This window comes from Macrosteles quadrilineatus, unplaced genomic scaffold (genome assembly GCF_028750875.1).
Source record: "Macrosteles quadrilineatus isolate MER2022 unplaced genomic scaffold, UCM_ALF_1.0 Scaffold_2__2_contigs__length_208266976, whole genome shotgun sequence".
NCBI lineage: Eukaryota > Metazoa > Arthropoda > Insecta > Hemiptera > Cicadellidae > Macrosteles > Macrosteles quadrilineatus.
This window is the reverse complement of record NW_026542595.1, coordinates 109,465,258-109,484,501: the sequence shown is the minus strand read 5'-3', so window position 1 is coordinate 109,484,501 and position 19,244 is coordinate 109,465,258. Positions and strand designations below refer to the sequence as shown.

Here is a 19,244-nt window from a genome sequence, read left to right as displayed (position 1 = left end):
AAATCTGTTCTCTCAGCTTGTTTTCCACAAGGAGCTAAGTTGCGTGTAGACACTGTTGTCTCACGCCCATCTGGCAATCGTACATGAGCGTAATCAGAGTTTCCTTCCAGCAATGTCACCTCCTGCACTATTGGTTCATACTTAGAGTTTCTGATAGAACGTCTCATCAACACTTTTCCAGGAGTCATCAACCAGGTTGGTGTGGAAACACCATTTTGTGATCTTCTGGGATGTCCAAACATTCGTGCATGTGGCGTACAATTCGTGGCAGTACAAAGCAAGGATCGGATAGAGTGAAGAGAAGTTAAAACATTCAACATAAAAAAATAAAATAACAATGTCCAACAACAGCTGGGAATATTTTCTATCACAAAGATGATTAAAGGGAATACAAAAATTTGTCAAAAAACTGTCAAGGTGAAAAAGGTGCTTCCTTAAAAAAAATTATTTCAGAGTTCAAGAACGAACTTAAATTTTCAAAGAACATTCGTTTAGGTCTTATCATCAATCTCTTGAACTAAAATAAAAGATTGTGTTGTTAAGGGAGTGGGGAATTTTGTTCCGCATAGACTTTTAAGAAATCTATGTGTGCAAATATAGCTCCGAAGTACAGTCTGTCCACTTCGGAGATTCGAAAAAACAAATATCGTTAAACACTGGTATAATGCATACCAAAGTTAATGGATTCAACATATTTGTTCTTATTTTTTTCAGGCGGCAATCGTGGGTTTCAGAACCAGAAAAGTTATTTTCCTTGGTGTGAAGAACAAATATTGTACTACCTGTGCGCGGGTCGAAGGAAAGGGTGATGCAGCTCAACCGCATACCTGCTACAAAAACTGGGGGATGAAGCAAAGTTCGACCAGCATGGAGGCAACAATTATCTGCGAGGGGTTCAAGAAAAGTGAAGAAATGCATCAAATACGGTATGCTAGATTAATTGCAGATGGCGACAGTAGTGTCTATAAAAAAATATTAGAGAGCCGACCATTTACGGTCGAAAAAGTAAAATGTAAAAACCATCTGCTTTGAAATATGTGTACCAGGATGAAGGCTGTTGCATGCTCCAAAACACAGAAGTCCTCTGTACTCCTTCGAAAAAAATTGGGGATAGCATATTGCGATGCAGGGTGGCCGTAACAAAAGCTAAAGATTACCGGAAAACAGAAAACCGTATCATCAACGAGAAGATTGATTGTTTGAGGGAAGATATTCTCAATATTCCGAGCCACATCTTTGGTGAACACAAACAGTGTGAGGAACGAGGATGTTTCTGCGAACAAGACCCAACAACCGCTTCAGCAACAAATTCAAAACAAATATACATACCAATCACAAAACAATTGGAATAGGCCATTCCAAAGTTCTTGAGGGACTTAAACATATGGTCGCTGCAGCCCCTGTTTTGTCAAATTTTGACGGAAAATAGAGTCAAGTATTCAATGAGATAATTCCAAATATGGAATTGGTTGATGTATCATGGCTGGTCAACCTTTGGCTTTTCCTTCTATAGTCTCACTGTTAGTGAACAAAAATTTCTTAAATTGAAAAAGAGTGTCTCAGTATAGTTTATTCAGTAAGCAGGATTCATTACTATGTGTATGGCAGAAAGATTAAAGTACAAACTGACTTCAAACCTCTTGTCTCAATTATGAATAAAAATGTGTCTGGAGTTGTTTCCCCTAGAATACAGAGATTGAAGGTAAGATTGCTAAAATATGACATTGATCTAGAATAGCTTCCTGGTAAGTACATGTACATAGCAGATCTACCGTAAAGATATTATTTGCCTATTGTCTTATTTTTTTAATACTGAGGATGATTTTGATGCTAACTCTGTAAATGAGCTGGTACATTGTGTTGGTGCATATAATAGTGTGCCTATTTCTGATGTTAAAAAAGAGTTAATTAGAAATGAAACTGTGTCTGATGCGTCTTTAAGTAAGGTTGTTAGATATGTTTAAAATGGATGGCATAATAGACACGGTGAAAGCGTAAGGGTAAAAACAGACAGACAGACGGAAGAAAACAAAACCATTATGTTAAATGAGACCTCGCACACTAGCAGCGTCGCGGAGCGGAGCGTATTGGAGCGTAGCGGAGCGGAGAGGCTCGAAACAACTCAGTTTGTTTTTTCCAAGCGTTCAGGAGCGGTGTCAGTAGCGTATTCCCTGTCTTTGCGTGTTGTGCTGTAGTGTTTTTGAGTTGGGACTATGGCGACAATTGATATTGAGCAGTTAATAGCAGAAGTTCATGAACGTCATGCAATATGGCAGACACGTCATAAATTGCACCACAACCGTGGGGTCATTGATGCAGCGTGGGAACGTATTGCGAATTCTCTGAACACAACAAGTAAGTAAATATAAATACTTATCAATAAGAATAGTTTAAGATTTTGGTTCACATCAAGTACTAAGACTTGATAATCTGTATACTAGTTCCTTAGACATTTTATATTTACAGAAAAACTCTGTGCTGCATTCTCTTGTTGACATTGGTAACTGTTTTAAATCACAGACCATATTTGAACAAAGAACATGTGTTTTTTTTCACCTGTTCAAGTAAACATGCCATTTGCTTTTTTTAAACAGCATTATCTTACCATAAGGTTAATATAGGATCTCTTTTGGGCCTCTGGGTAGGAATCCAATTGTGTTAGAGCGAAATGGATGGTATATAAACCTTCTCCGTAAAACTATACATATACAGTGTATACCTAGTTTCGTGGCCATAGGTCTAGCAGTGTTTGAGTTTATCACTGCTAAAAAAAATACAAACCAACATCCTATTTTATTCTCATAGAAGATGTAGCAGTAGGTTACAAATACCAATACTTAAGTGCAATAAGTTATTTATTAACATGAACAATAATTTGTACATGAGTTAACGAGATACATACATTTCAACAAGGTTAAATTACATAACAATTAGTGAATGTGTCTTAAGGGCGGAAGCATATCCATAAGGAGCCGCGTAGGGGGAGGCGTAAAAAACTCTTGTAAAATAAAAATTAACTTGATGTCTTCGTAAAAGGTACATAAGGATGTATTCAAAAGAAAAGTACTAAGTCAACACTGATAGAATGCACTGTAGTCCCCTTTCAAAATCTTTTGTTTCTTGAGGTACTCAGCAAACATGTCACGAACTTTCTGAGCTCTGGTAGTGTACCTGTTGTTTCTTCGATGCATGTGGATGGGACCGCATCTCCGCGCTGAGAAACGCACCTCCCTGAACACTGGATCACTATCACCGTCTCCGTCCCTCGCCACGTTGTGAAGTAGGCAAGCACACTTAATTATGTGCGCAGCATTCTCAACGCTGGTTTCTATGTCCTTACCTAGAATACGCCACTTGGCAAACAAAATACCAAACGCACACTCAATGCACCTTCGGGCACGCGACAGTCTGTAGTTGAAAACAGTTTTTGCAGTCGTTAGATTTACTCTTGCATATGGCTTCAACAGATAGAGTTTTAACGGGTAAGCTTCGTCAGCAACAAGTACATTAGGGACTTTGACGTTTGACTGTGGTAGCGTAGAATCTGGAGGAATATTGAAGCTCTTATTTTGAAGGCAGTCATATAGTGCTGACGTGGAAAATGTACCGGCGTCATTTTGCCTTCCTTTCCCACCTACTTCAACTGCAAGAAATTTATAGTCTGGATCAGAGACACCTTGAAGTAAAATAGAAAAAAACTTCTTATAATTGTAGTATGCAGATCCCGAATGTGGTGGAGATTTTACCCTACAATGTTTGCCGTCCAGTGCTCCCACGCAGTTGGGGAAGTTCCATAGTTCCCAAAATCCAGCTTTGGACTTCTCCATCATTTCTGCAGTAGGTTGTGGCATATGGTCTTTGAGAAGGTTCTTCCAAATAACTTTGCAAGTTTCCAACACAATGGCTTTCACTGTGGAGGCACTCATACGGAAAGAGAAAGCCAACATCTTGAACTGAGCACCAGTTGCTAAGTACCTAAAAAAAAAAAACCCGAGACTTAGATGGTAAAAAATAGTTAGTTATGATAGAAAGTAAAGGGAAACAATTAAAGGGTCCGAGGAGTTAATTTAAACCATTAAAGTGTTTAAATAAATCAGTTAATCATTTTTTTTTAAATTTTTAAATAGTTTACTTTTCACCAATAAATGTGACTTAAGAAAAAAATTAAGTTTTTTTAATCATTATCAGTTTTTATATACTTTTTTTTATTTTCAGAAGATGCTGCCCGCTCAAAATGGAAATATCTCAAAGATAACTACCGCAAAGAGTTGAGGAAAGCTATGAAAAGTAAGTCTGGTGACGAAGGTGGGTCTATTCAAACATCAAGCTGGCCTTACTTCACTCTGCTGGATTTCATGAAGGATGAAGTGAACACCATTCCGATGTCAGGTAATTTGGAAAAATCAACTGGTTGTAGTAAAGTAAAAGTCATCATGGAAACTGTTAACACAGATGAAAACGACATTGATTCGCCTGACTGTCAGAATTCCAACCAAAGACCTCCTGAAATTGACGACAGTGACGCTCTACTTGACGAGCAACAAGATACTTTACCTACTACAAAAGTATCCCGCAAACGGAAGGAGACAGTTCAAGATACAGTAGCAAAAAAAAATGCTTCTGTTGGAAGAAAAAAAATTGATTTGTTGAAGAATACAAACAGACAGCATGATGACGACTCGGAAGATTACCATTTTCTGATGAGTCTGCTTCCTCATCTACAGAGTTTGGATCCACTAAGAAAACTCAAAGTGAGAAACAAGCTAACTCAGGTAATCATTGATGAAACCAGCGAACGCCCCCCTTCTGGGAGATCTACGAGTACAAGCTTGACTACCTTCGACTACAATAATTCATGGTCTCCACAGTACGACCATCAGCAGGCCTACGGTCTACATAATGTAATCGAATGAAAACTGACAAATTAATGTAACACTTATAATTGTATACTTAAGATCTGCCAGTCTTGAATAAAAAAATATTGTGTAACCAACTGTGTACAATTGTGTAATTGTTTATTAATAATGCAATTTTTTAAGTGAATAAAATGTTACTGCAACTTATAATGTGCATCTTTAATGTACCCTAACAATAAAGTCATGCAGTTTAATTTTTCTAAAAAGGTATATATTACTATAATACTACTTGTCTCGTTGTATGTATAACCTTGTGGGTAAAAATTTTGTGCGGACATTTATCACGAACAACAATATGTAAAAAATAATTTTAATCAGACTTTAAATATCTGACTAAATCCGCAAAAACCGGAAGTATCACACGCAAATAATACTCTCGCCGTTGCACTTCCCGGAAGCAGCTGCTTCCGGGTGTGCCGCGGCGAGTGTATTTTTACGTGTGGTAGGCCTACCCAAATAAACGTGTTTGTGAACTATGTGTATTTGTGTGATATCAATCGATTTTAAAATTTGACATGTCCCCTCGGACAATAACGTATTTGTTTGTTTATACAAATAAAATAACTCATCTTAACTATACACATGCACTATAAACATGCACACAAGTTTTTATCTTTACAAACTAAAGTGGCATAACAAAGTTAAATAACAGCTTACCTTAAAGTAACAACAAGTCTCTCCTCGGCACTTATCGGCTTTCTCCAATTAGTTGCTTCTCAAGGCCATCTTTAACTTTTGATAAGATGTAGTCAAAAGTACCGATTGACATGCACATGTACTCAAAAAATCGTTTGTCAAAGTTTTTTAACTCTTTGTGGTGATACTCACCAAATTGTTGTCTCACTTCATTCAATTCATGAACCCATTGTTTCCTGCCTACACCTCGCAAAGCAAACCATTTTAAATAAGTATTTTAACAGAGCAATAAAGTACGTTGACTTTTGGACAACGCCATGGTGATTATGGGCGGGCTAGACGCTCGCCGCTGCCGATCCGCTGCGCATCCTGTGTGCGCAGTGAACGCTTCGGACAAGCGGAGCGGACGTGACGTGGTACACCGCTCCGCTCCGCTGTCTGTCTGTTTTTACCGTAAGTGTAGAATCATACAGACAGCGTAGCGTAGCGCAGCGCAGCGTAGCGTATGCGAGCGCAGCGTAGTGCAATACACACAGAGAGCGCAGCGTAGTGCAATACACACAGAGAGCGCAGCGTAGCGTAGCGCATTAAGGTTGTAGTCGGTCAGTTACTAGGTACATCAGTATACAGGATGGCTCTGTCGAAGACGGCTCGTATTAGCCTTCTAGAAGATTCATTTAGGTGGCAGTTGTTGATCAGTAGGAGAAGTGTCGGAGTGCATGAAGTGTGTAAAGGCAGGGACAAACATAGTGAATATCACCACTTATTTCCAATCCTAAGAAAACACTAAAAGTCCTAAGAGTCTCGGTTTATGGACTACACAAGAATGTCGACTACAACGTTTGATTATATCTTTGGTTTGGTGAAGGATGATTTGGAGAAACAGACAACAAATTGGAAGAGACCAATTGGGGCAGAAGAGAGACTAGTATTGACCTTAAGGTAGGTTACAATATTTAAGCAGCATTAATCTGTTAATATTTTTTAAATAATATAATAATATGCATATTTTCTAATAATATGCATTAAAACCTGCAAATCTGACAAAAACCTGTGCTGAACAGTGTAAATATGAAGTTTTCATGTTTAGTTTTTACCAGTTTTGATTATTTAAACTTATTTGACTTTTAAATAAGTCGAGGCACTACCTAATTACTTTAAAGTCTGGGCCGTTACAAAAGTAAGCGTGATTAAAATTTTTTACTTTGGCAAAAAGGTTACAGACATAAAAAAAACATTTCAGTATTATTTCACGCACTGTCATTGTATCTACCATAATTGAAGGTGTTAAAACCAGATAGGCTTGATCCACTTGATGAACATCTTGACTCATCAATTAATACTTGAGTAAGTCTATTCCTGACGTGCAGTTTTTGTAGAGGCTGCATTGCCTTCAGGTGAGGCAACAAACTCATAAAGAAATGGTAGTCCTCGCATTGTTCAGTTTTATCTTCTTTCAATAGTTTTATTTTTTCTTTTTCAATTTCGAACATTTTTTCAGCGATGGATTCTTGAGGGGCCAATTTCCTCTTACGTGGGGCTGAAGTTCTTGGTGGTGCATCTGTGCACTGCAGATCTTGGTCGGTATTTTGTGCAATTTCAACCTCATCAATTTGTGGCAATTCGTTGACGTTACCTTCCAATGATTGGCTTTCCACAAGGGTTTCGCCGAGCTCTTCATTTGTTGTTAAATTGCCTGACAGACGGCTCGGCTCGACTTCTGAACGCAGGAAATATAGCAAATCGAAGAAGGGCCATTTGGACGATTTCGATCCTCCAGCATCGCCGGATTTGGATGTAGTCGTTTTTTTTATATTCTCTTCTGTAATTATCTTTAAGATATTTCCACTTTCCACGTGCATCCTCGCCTGAAAACAAAAGTAACATTTATTAAAAGATCGGTAAATAAATGGTTTGAATAACCCCCCCCGTTTATACCCGTTTATAACCGTAGAGAATTTCTAATAACATTTTTATCCGTTTATCTTCCTTTTAACAAGTTTTTACCTTGGGTTCATCGTCAATATAATGCCAACAAATACCAGACCCAAGCAACAAAGTTTCCCACGTAGTGCAGTGTAAAATAATGTTATCGCTGTTATCAGTTTTGCGTTATCAGCGGTTATCAGCCACCCTCTCTCCCCACACCAAACCCCTACTCTTTTGCCAGGCCTCTCCCTTGCTCACATACTAATTACTCGTATTTGAGTTTTTTATACATACAAGCCCATTAAAGTATGTATTTAAAACCGGGAAATTTTATTTATTCTGTGTTGTCACTCTGCTATAGGTTTAATTAATTTTGTGGTCCCTTAAATAACGTTATAACCTAGTTATACTGCACATTTATTGGACTATTGCAACCTACCATACTTTGTTTCAGGTATTTGGCAACTGGATCATCATTTAGGACCTTGGCATTTTCTTTTCGGATGGGAGTTTCAACAGTGAACTGTATTGTGAAGGAAACCTGTTAAGTACTGTGGCATCGTCTGGCCCCTAATCACATTCCGAAACCAACAACTGAACAGCTAGTTAAATCTAAAGAGGGGTTTTGGAATCAGTGGAATTTTCCTAACTGTGTAGGTGCCCTAGATGGTAAACAGTGTCGTATTAAATGTCCTCCTCATTCGGGTTCTAAATACTTCAATTATAAGAAGTTTTTTTCCATTGTGCTACAAGCGGTTTGTGACTCTGAATACAAGTTTCTAGTAATAGACGTTGGTGGTAAAGAACGTCAAAATGATGGGGGTACTTTTGCTTCATCATCATTATATGAATGTTTGAAAAATAATGAATTCAATATGCCTCAAGATTGTGAACTTCCAAATTCAACCATTAAAGCACCACATGTTCTAATAGCTGACGAGGCGTACCCATTGAAAACTTATCTTTTGAAACCTTATGCAAGACAAAACCTGACCCCTGCAAAAACTACATTTAACTACCGACTGTCAAGAGCTAGGCGAACTATTGAATGTGCATTTGGTGTTCTAAATGCTAAATGGCGGATCTTGAATCTATCGACACTTCTGTCGAAAGTGTCACTGCAATTATAAAGGCTGCGCGTGTTCTTCACAACGTCATCAGAGACAAAGATGGAGAAAACGATCCAGTTTTCAGAGAATTGCGTTTCAATGCTCGCGATGGTGGTGTCATCCATGCACATGGTAGAAATAATCGTTTCACATCAAGAGCACAAAAGGTGCGAGACAATTTTGCAACCTATTTGAAAACTCAGAAACTCCTTCAAGGAAATTATGACTAGATACGGGACATTTCTAACCCTACCATTAGGACTTGAAAGTACTCAAACATTGTTTAATCTATTAATGTTAACAATAAATTGTATTCATATTAATTTGTAGTAGTAATTAGTAATAATGTTAATAAGTTCCCTTGACTTTAGTAGACTATATAATTGGTTTGTTTTTTAGGAAATATTGCTAATTGACATTCTGAGGGTAAGTAAATTAACTGACACTACTAATGTAATTATAATTTCACTTACTTGAACAATTTAGAGCTGCTGCTATCTCATTCCACATCTTGTCTATGACGCCACGGTTGTGGTGGTGTTTATGTTTGGTTTGCCAGATCGGAGTCCTGGCAAACACCTCCGAGATTAACAACTCCGTGTCCATTGCACACGAAACAACACACGGTGTTTACACAAAAGTATATAGCCTTTTCTTACTGGACGGAAAAGCAGTCGGACTGACGGACTCGGCGTGTCTGCAGTCGAATGCGCTTCAATGCGCTCTGAGAAAAACAAAATAGTTTGTTCCTCGGCCATACGCTGCGCTACCTCATATCAATGCATGGTTTTGATTTAAAACATGCGCTACGCTACGCTGTCTGTATGTTTTTACACTAATAGATATCTTCGCCATGATATCTATGTCGATCAAGGTCTGATATTTTATAATGATAGGGTTGTGATTCCTGTATCTTTTAAAAAATAAATGTTAAATATTTTGCATGAAGGTCACTTTGGTATGGACAAAATAAAAAACAGAGCTCGTGAAATAATATTTAGGCGGCGTATTTAAATAACATTGAGTTTGTGAAAGGTACCATCCTAACAATGTAAAATTATTAACTGCTTTGATCATAAAATAAAGCTTGCTGATTATGAAAAAGGTTTAGTAATCTAATCGATAGTTTCGATGCTTAGTATTGTTATGGTCTTAGTGTGATATCATGGGAGTATTGTTGGAGAAAGTTGTTTCCATTTCAGTATTGAGCAAAATGGTGGAAGAAGCTGATGCAAATTATTGTGAAAGTTGCGAAATCAGTTTGTTGGAGACGGGTGCGTGGGATTTTGACAGGGTGGTGAGGTTTTTGTTGGACCATGGCATTTTCCACCGATCCGTTAATTTTCTTAACTGTGGTAGAGAATGCGTGTTGGGCAGAGTCAATTTACGGTACCGGTGCAGAATAGCCGACGTGATCCTGAAAGGAATACGGAGATGGAATTTTGTTCAAGTGCGCGGACGAGAACTTTCTTAAAAAGATCTCGTCTCCCTCTGGAAAAGTACGTTCATGTTGGCAACCCTGCTTCTTTAAAAACCCCCACGACACTACATGATAAGGAAGAATTAGGGATATCCGACCACTTTGTGGTCGATTGGTACACCTTCCGTTGATGTACACCACAACAACTTGGTTTGTTGTTTACATTTTTAGTATTAAATATCTTTAAAAAATTATTGATGACATTTTTCATACCAAACTGTGATAATAATGAGCGTGAAAAGAGGCTTTGGGTCATGTTGGTAGCGTTTCCTAAAGGTGATATTTAATTCAAACACAAAAAAATAAGGCAGAATTTGTTTACACTCTGTACATAAAGAGTCAAATGTTTTAAGACAATGTAAGTATGGCTGAAATGAAATATTGATTTGTCCTTAAATGATACTTTTATTGTAAAAGTAATGATTACAGTACATTTTTGAAATAAAACTACAAGTATTGCGAATATGTGAAGTTCGACTACAATATACAGTATGCATGATCAAGTGAATACAAACACATTTATTGTTGTTAGTGCGAATAACCTTCTCTTGCATGTCATCATATAGATCTCCTACCGTTCATCAGACCTTCTACAGTACGAAATGTAGTGACCAATACCACCGGATCTTCGGCACATTTGAGACACCGTGTCATTATCAAAAAAAATCAGTGACCACTGCAGATTTTTTGTCTGATTGCTTTTTTGGGCGTTCGTTCATAGTCAACATTTTCAATCCGAACATGAGATTTGTAGAGTATCTTGTTAAAGTACTTCTGTACCCGGTACTTTTGTCAATACCTTGTTCCCTATGACCTTTCGCAGGATTTGGGTCCTCTTCTCTTTGTGGGCGTACTCCTTTAATTGTGTTTCGTTTTGCCTTTGAAAGGTTAATCCGAAAAAGGCTGTTTTTTTTATTTGAGGAGAAAACTTTTTTCCTAATATTTCTTGACGTAGTTTGGGGAACTCGGTACAGCCATAGTAATCTGTTTTCCCTTTGGAGTCTCTTTATTATTTCTCTACCTTTCCAATTCATCGATTCTATATTTATGTTTTTTCACTGTACGATAGTCTTTGGACTTGTCACGCCGCACTTGTTTCATTCCTCTTTTCTTCTGTACGGATTCTTTATTTTCAAACCATATGCCTATAGCAGGAGAGCCAGGGGCTCACATGTAATGTGATGTGAGGAGCTCACTAGACTTCGACAACGAAGAAGGAAAGAAAGAATGACCGAAGAAGAAGAGAAGCTAAGAAAAATTATGACAGAGAAAGGTTTGCAAGACTAAAAGAAGGAAAAAATAAAAAGAATAAATGACATGACAGCCAGGGAACAGCACAAGATGCGCAAATATTGACACGAAAGACATCGCATACAAACATCGAGGAAGTAGGCTTTAGAAAATCCTACAATTATGATTACTCCTCCTACATCCCCCCCTCCAGTACAAAAATTGACAACTAACTTCAACAATGGTACAAATCGTTAGTGCCGGTTAGTTTTAAAGAACCGTTGAGTATTTTAAATTGTCCAGACAAAAATACCAGCAAGACTTTTTCTATGCTGACAATGGATTCCATGTTCCACTCTGATAATGGAATCGCTTCATTGGAAAAGGCAGTTGAGCGAGCAATGCGCATAAGCCCCGGTGAGACAAGGAGATGCATGAAACCTCTAAAAGATTCAAGTTAAGTGCCTGAGGACTACAAATTGGTTGACCTGCAATTGTCCACCACACCACAGTGCTACGGAGGAAGTCTTATGATCAGAAGTTTGGTGTCAATGGGCATCTTACGATTGAAAATGCTGGAGATGACTGCAAACAACAGGAGACTGAGGAATTTGAAAACAACACTACGAATAAGCTTGAACAAATACCAATACATATAAATTTTTCTAACCAGTTATTCCATTTAAGATCAGTTGTACCATTTTTACCGCCTTTAATATCCGGTGGTATTGGTCACTACATTTCGTACTGTAGAAGGTCTGATGAACGGTAGGAGATCTATATGATGACATGCGAGAGAAGGTTATTCGCACTAACAACAATGAATGTGTTTGTATTCACTTGATCATGTATACTGTATAATGACGTCGAACTTCACATATTCGCAATACTTGTAGTTTTATTTCAAAAATGAACAGTAAACATTACTTTTACAATAACAGTATCATTTAAGGACAAATCAATATTTTATTTCAGCCATACTTACATTGCCTTAAAACATTTGACTCTTTATGTACAGAGTGGAGACAAATTCTGCCTTATTTTTTTGTGTTTGAATTAAGTATCACCTTTAGGAAACGCTACCAATATGACCCAAAGCCTCTTTTCACGCTCATTATTATCACAGTTTGGCATAAAAAATGTCATCAATAATTTTTAAAGATATTTAATACTAAAAATGTAAACAACAAACCAAGTTGATAAAAAGAGAACATTATATAAATTAGACTTATTTTTGTTGTTGTTTGTGTACTTTATTTTTATTTCTGATACTGCTTAGTTTATGTGTGCTATAGTAATTATTGTGATTAAATATTAATTTCATATTAATGCTGCGAATTCGATTACTGAATATTTATGTATACATTCTTGTATGGTTGTTCAAATGGTGCACATCCAGCATAATCTTATCGGCGGAGACTTGAATCATGTGCTTGTAGACGTACAACCTGCCTCAGGTGATCGCGCCCGCGCGGGTTTAGGCGCTAGTTCGGCAATATATAGATAGCGCTGCTAGTTGGAGCGCCGTAACAAGTGTCTCTTTGTAAAGCATGGGCATTACCAAAGATCCTTCAAAAGTACCTAAAAAGTAAGCAGAGATTCGATTATCGTAAATAACTTGGGATTCAAGTATTAATTAACACTGTAAATTCTTGTATGGTTGTTCAAATGATTTTGAAAAGTTATGAAAAATTAAAGTTAAATTTTTAATATGGAATTTATTAAAATTGTTTACATCTAGAGAATGAATTATTTGACATCATCACAAAATATTTACAACACCACAGCCAAGGTGAAAAACACATGTTCATGCACGCTGACAACTGTGTTGGACAAAATAAGAACACATAGTTGTTGCTATTTGGTTTAGCAGATGATCCAGATCCAAAATGATTCGATTACATTGTCTTTCCTACCAGTTCGGCACCAGTTGGGGATTTTGGCCTTTTTAAAAAAGTTTAGGTTATTCAAGACCTACAGAAACACAAACTGTCTTAACACTGAACGTCAAACCAATCGATTATTTCCCCGAAGTCGTAGCTCCAGAAGGGATAACATACAAATGAAAACAATATCTGTTCCACAAAATTAGAGAGTACTTAAAAAAATTAAGTATCATATTTCAATTTGGTATTACATTTTAGCGAATTTCCCTATAGGGAAGTAGCTATTACCGTAGGTGGCACGGTAAGACCTAGACCCGGGACCGATTTACTTTTTCATTTTGATGTCCCCAGAGGCCAAAAACACCATTCGTTCAAATTTTTATATATGTATATATATATATATATATAGACTTATATATATATATATATATATATATATACGTCCGTGAACGCGATAACTTGAGTAATTTTTGTCCGATTTTGATGAAATTTGGTTTAAAGGTGTAAAGCGGGATAAACTTGAATGAGTTCGCGAACCAGCACGATCGGACCATGGGAACGGGGCTTTACGGGGGGTTTTATGGGGTAAAAATTGGTTTTTCTCACTTTTGACCCTCAAAACACAAAATTTCCCGATTTCTCTTTAGACCTCTTTAAAGAGCTTAAAAAAACAAATAATTTAGTATATAAAAGTATTTTTGTTCGATTATTAGTAACGGAGAAAATTAAAAAAATTGTAAATTTAAAATACCCATGTTATTCTTATGGAGAATATTGTCAAATGTTGTAGTTTGCTTGTTTATGGATATATTTTGATCAAACTTGGCAAATTTATTTATTTTGTACTAAGCTATCAATATTTTACTCAAAAACACACTTTATTAGTTTCCTTGTAGCAGCAAACCTAGGTACTCGTTAAACCTAATGTTATTAAAATATATTTCACTGAAAATCAATTCAGACAAATGGAAATTCGCTTAGTCGGCAGGTTTGCTGCGGCGGGGGTATTTAGTCAATGATTTAACATAAGATGCACTCAACAAAACGCTCTTAAAGTAATTTCAATGTTTCATTTCTTTATTTGTATAAATAAACAATTTTATCTCAATTTTCTCTGATACGTTGTTTTTTGTATCTTATAGTACTACATATTGTAACTCAGACAATCTTACAGATATTTGAATATTTTTTTACAATCTTTTACAGAATTGTATGAGGTTTCCATGGATACTGAAAAGTCATTATTGGTTACTGGAAGTTAAGGTTCCTTTTCCTGTGGCCAGTCACAATATTGTGGAGCAGGAAGAAGATGAATCTAACGCACCTAATAATTCTTTGTTTAACGGTAGCGTTCACGTAGTCTCTACAAAATACCAAGGTTCAGGTAAAAACAGACAATAGCACGCTGATCTTCAAGTTGAAAATAATACAATAAACTTCAAACTAGACTCAGGTGCGGAAGTGAACATTTTTTCTTGGCCTAACTAATCTTTGGGAAAGCTAACAATTCACAATTCTAAGAGATGTGAGACCATCAAGGGAAGATCATCCGGTAAGTAAACTTATCTTTCAGCAGTACCACTCATAACCAATTCATAGGCTCGCAGTACTGCCCAAAGAAGCTCCTTTCAAGGGTAAATCATCCTGTGAGCAATATTATCTTTCAACAGTACTACTCATAACCAATTCATAGGCTCGCAGTACTGTCCAAAGAAGCTCGGGAAGATCATCCGGTAAGCAAACTTATCTTTCAGCAGTACCACTCATAACCAATTCATAGGCTCGCAGTACTGCCCAAAGAAGCTCCTTTCAAGGGTAAATCATCCTGTGAGCAATATTATCTTTCAACAGTACTACTCATAACCAACTCGTAGGCTCGCAGTACTGCCCAAAGGAGCTACTTTCAAGGGTAAATCATCCTGTGAGCAATATTATCTTTCAACAGTACCACTCATAACCAATTCATAGGCTCGCAGTACTGCCCAAAGAAGCTCCTTTCAAGGTTAAATCATCCGGTGAGCAATATTATCTTTCAACAGTACTACTCATAACCAATTCATAGGCTCGCAGTACTGTCCAAAGAAGCTCCTTTCAAGGGAAGATCATCCGGTAAGCAAACTTATCTTTCAGCAGTACCACTCATAACCAATTCATAGGCTCGCAGTACTGTCCATAGAAGCCCCTTTCAAGGGAAGATCATCCGGTAAGCAATATTATCTTTCAACAGTACCACTCATAACCAATTCATAGGCTCGCAGTACTGCCCAAAGAAGCTCCTTTCAAGGGTAAATCATCCTGTGAGCAATATTATCTTTCAACAGTACTACTCATAACCAATTCATAGGCTCGCAGTACTGTCCAAAGAAGCTCGGGAAGATCATCCGGTAAGCAAACTTATCTTTCAGCAGTACCACTCATAACCAATTCATAGGCTCGCAGTACTGCCCAAAGAAGCTCCTTTCAAGGGTAAATCATCCTGTGAGCAATATTATCTTTCAACAGTACTACTCATAACCAACTCGTAGGCTCGCAGTACTGCCCAAAGGAGCTACTTTCAAGGGTAAATCATCCTGTGAGCAATATTATCTTTCAACAGTACCACTCATAACCAATTCATAGGCTCGCAGTACTGCCCAAAGAAGCTCCTTTCAAGGTTAAATCATCCGGTGAGCAATATTATCTTTCAACAGTACTACTCATAACCAATTCATAGGCTCGCAGTACTGTCCAAAGAAGCTCCTTTCAAGGGAAGATCATCCGGTAAGCAAACTTATCTTTCAGCAGTACCACTCATAACCAATTCATAGGCTCGCAGTACTGTCCATAGAAGCCCCTTTCAAGGGAAGATCATCCGGTAAGCAATATTATCTTTCAACAGTACCACTCATAACCAATTCATAGGCTCGCAGTACTGCCTAAAGAAGCTCCTTTCAAGGGTAAATCATCCTGTGAGCAATATTATCTTTCAACAGTACCACTCATAACCAATTCATAGGCTCGCAGTACTGCCCAAAGAAGCTCCTTTCAAGGGTAAATCATCCTGTGAGCAATATTATCTTTCAACAGTACCACTCATAACCAATTCATAGGCTCGCAGTATGTAACGCTCGGTTCCTGGCGACCCGACAGATTTAGGCTGATCACCTAAACATTGATTATTTGTTTGTTGGGTGCGCGTCCCGACAAACCTGTCTACTACCAGAGGGCTTGAGCGCGCACAAGCGTTGCTTGCCAAGGAGTGAGAAAAAAAAAACAAAAAACAAGCTTCAATCCAAATCGTAGTGGAATGGACTAGAGGATGAGTCATCGGAAAATTACTTAATTTGAAGGATGCTTAGGCCTTTTTGGTGTGAAGTTCGGAAGAAACAAGACGTTGTCCACGATGACCCTCTTCTACTTCTACTCCGTTGGAGGATTCTATTAGGAAGTGTATTAATACGAAGAGGTAAGGCAGACAAAAATTTCCTTATAATTATCAATTGTATTCGTATTAATTTGAGTTTGATGTTTCTGGTGAATTAAAGTTAAGTTTTAAACGTTAAATTTTGTTGGACAAATTCAGCTAGGCCTAGGCTAGGCTCCAGACCATTCATGCATGGAAGCTAGGAAATCGACGAAAAATGTTAATGTACTGTTTAGTTACTTCCAGGTTGTTAAAGTATTTTGTTTTCTATCAAAATTTAAATCTTAGAATGGGTGAATTAATTATTTTGTGTAACTTTGAAAATGTTTGATGTAACTCAAAACGTGGTCTTTAGTAATGCTCAGGAATGAACGGGAAAACTGTTACAACAGGTTATGGTTAATTAATCTAGTTCCAATTGCCTAGTAATCACAGTTAGGTTTGTCTTAAATAAAATTTGTTAGTTATTATTTATCATTTAATGTGTCAGTCTCTCCATTTAACGTGTATTGTCATTCATCTATCCTTAAAATAATTTATGTAAATGTTGTATCATGTCATTTTAGCCATATATTTTCCGAACCGATTTTATTAATACGCTATGTGTCTCAATTGGAATTTGCCAATTAAATAGTTGCAATTCACTCTCGAAACTAACTAACAGATGTGTTTTTCTTTCATGAGGTTAAACTATGGTAGGCCTAGTGCTCAGTCAGTGAAATTATTTCATTTATATCATTTGACTTTCATTCACTCATCGTTCATTAAAACTGTAAGTTAGGTCAAATCTTTTCGAAATCACTTATTTAATTGTATTTGTATTTCAGGGTAAATTTTACTACAGTGTATTTACTTGCCATGTTCTATATTTTCATGTTTATTCTGTAACACTTACCAACAGCCAGATATTTTATGTGGGTTAGGTTAGGTTAGGCCATGTGGACCAAGAGTAGGCCTAGGTTAGGTTAGTATTTGTTTCTGATTATATAGTTCATTCATACCTTTTTTTATTTATTTATTTATTTATTTTGATTTATTTATTTATAATTTAATTATAATTATAAAATATATAATTATTAATTAAAAAAAATAAATAAATAAGAGTAGGCCTAGGTTAGGTTAGTATTTGTTTCTGATTATATAGTTCATTCATACCTTTTGGGGTCAGAGCTTCTCATGGTTTTAATTAATATTGTTTGTAATATCTTTTGAATCATACTACTGTTATTTTGCCAGTTAGCCTATTTCAAGACCAAGATTTCTTTTCTACGCTAGATTGATATGAATTTATATTGTGTTATTCAGACCTTAAAAAAACAAATTTGAGCAAATCAAACTTTTAACAATTTGCTTTTTGAAACGTTCCTGTTTAACTGTCTTTATTAATTATTATGTTTACTCTCTATTTTATGTACCATACTATTCATTAAGTACTTTGTAGGGTCTACCCACGGATCTGAACTGTTGAGGGCGAGCCCAGACTACCCAACCTTGGAGAGCTTTGAGGCACCTACCTTGTCGCTGCCCACGTCAACTACCTTATTGGACATAGACTGGGACGTTGGTGTGAGATACCGTAGACTGGAAGGCGGGCAACGGATAGATAAGAAGGAAATCACTTCTTTTAGTTGTATGGCCATACTAGGGACCAATTATTAACGCTTCACAGACTCTTACTTGAGACAACCTTTGCGGATCTCCATACTGGTTGTGTACTTTCAACCTGGTCTTTGTGGACTTAATGTGCCTTGGCATAGTGATATGATACTATAAACTGAACCGATTAGCCATTTCCACACGGACACTACCACGTCTGGACTTCTCGTCTTGGACTGGTGCATCGCCACCGAGAAACCATTATTGTATTTAGGCCTAAGTTTTTTTAGTTTTTAGTGCTTCATTACTCGTTTTGTATGTTTCATGTTCTGTAAATTGTCTACTGTTATTTTCAGGATAGTGGCCACCAAATCCAAACCAAATTAGATTTAGACCATTTATGATTTAGGTTAAGAGGGTTACATTGCTGAATTATTATTGTTGTTTTTCATATGCGTGTTGAGATTAAATATTACTATTGATCCATTTCATTGCGGAAAGTTGGCCTAAGTAGTGTGGTAATTTAAAACTTGAGTTCAAGTTTAATTTTGAACTATCCTACATTTTGTTTTGCCTACATTTCTAATTTATCTTTGGCCTATTTTGGAAGATATACAGGGTGTCTATAAAAGAACTCCGGGATTTGAAAAATGAATATCTTAATAACTGTAGAAGATAGCAAAATGTAGTTAATTTCTCTGAAACGAGTAGCTCATCAAGTTTTACTCATAACGATTGGGAAAGTTTTCATCAACAGTTGGCAGCGCTGCGGGTCGTTGACCTTGAAACAACGTAGTGCGGCTGTCAGTGCTGTCTGGATTGCCGCGCTATGGCGACGCCGCAACAAAAGGCTCAGTGCGTTATCTGGCTAATATAAAGTAAATCTGTTGTTACGGTACAAAGAAACTTTCGACGTAATTATGGTATTGACCCACCTACGGATAAAACCATTCGCCAATGGTTAAATGCTTTTAGACATGCTGGCCAGGACGTGGGAAGAGGTGGAATACCGTTTCGATGTGTGCCGTGCCACTAACGGCGCTCATATTGAACTTTATT

The 19,244-nt window shown here is 37.1% G+C and overlaps 1 protein-coding gene across 1 annotated transcript; it reads right to left on the bottom strand.

Annotated features, from left to right (window-relative positions):
• Window positions 1-3,071: 3,071 nt before the first annotated feature.
• Window positions 3,072-3,947, bottom strand: LOC128984767 (uncharacterized). The gene has a single exon (XM_054404136.1). The coding sequence runs from the start codon at window positions 3,945-3,947 to the stop codon at window positions 3,072-3,074; it is 876 nt and encodes a 291-aa protein (XP_054260111.1).
• Window positions 3,948-19,244: the final 15,297 nt, after the last annotated feature.

Bases quoted from the DNA above. Each gene is read 5' to 3' on its own strand.
- LOC128984767 (XM_054404136.1), bottom strand. From the start codon at position 3,947: ATGTTGGCTTTCTCTTTCCGTATGAGTGCCTCCACAGTGAAAGCCATT.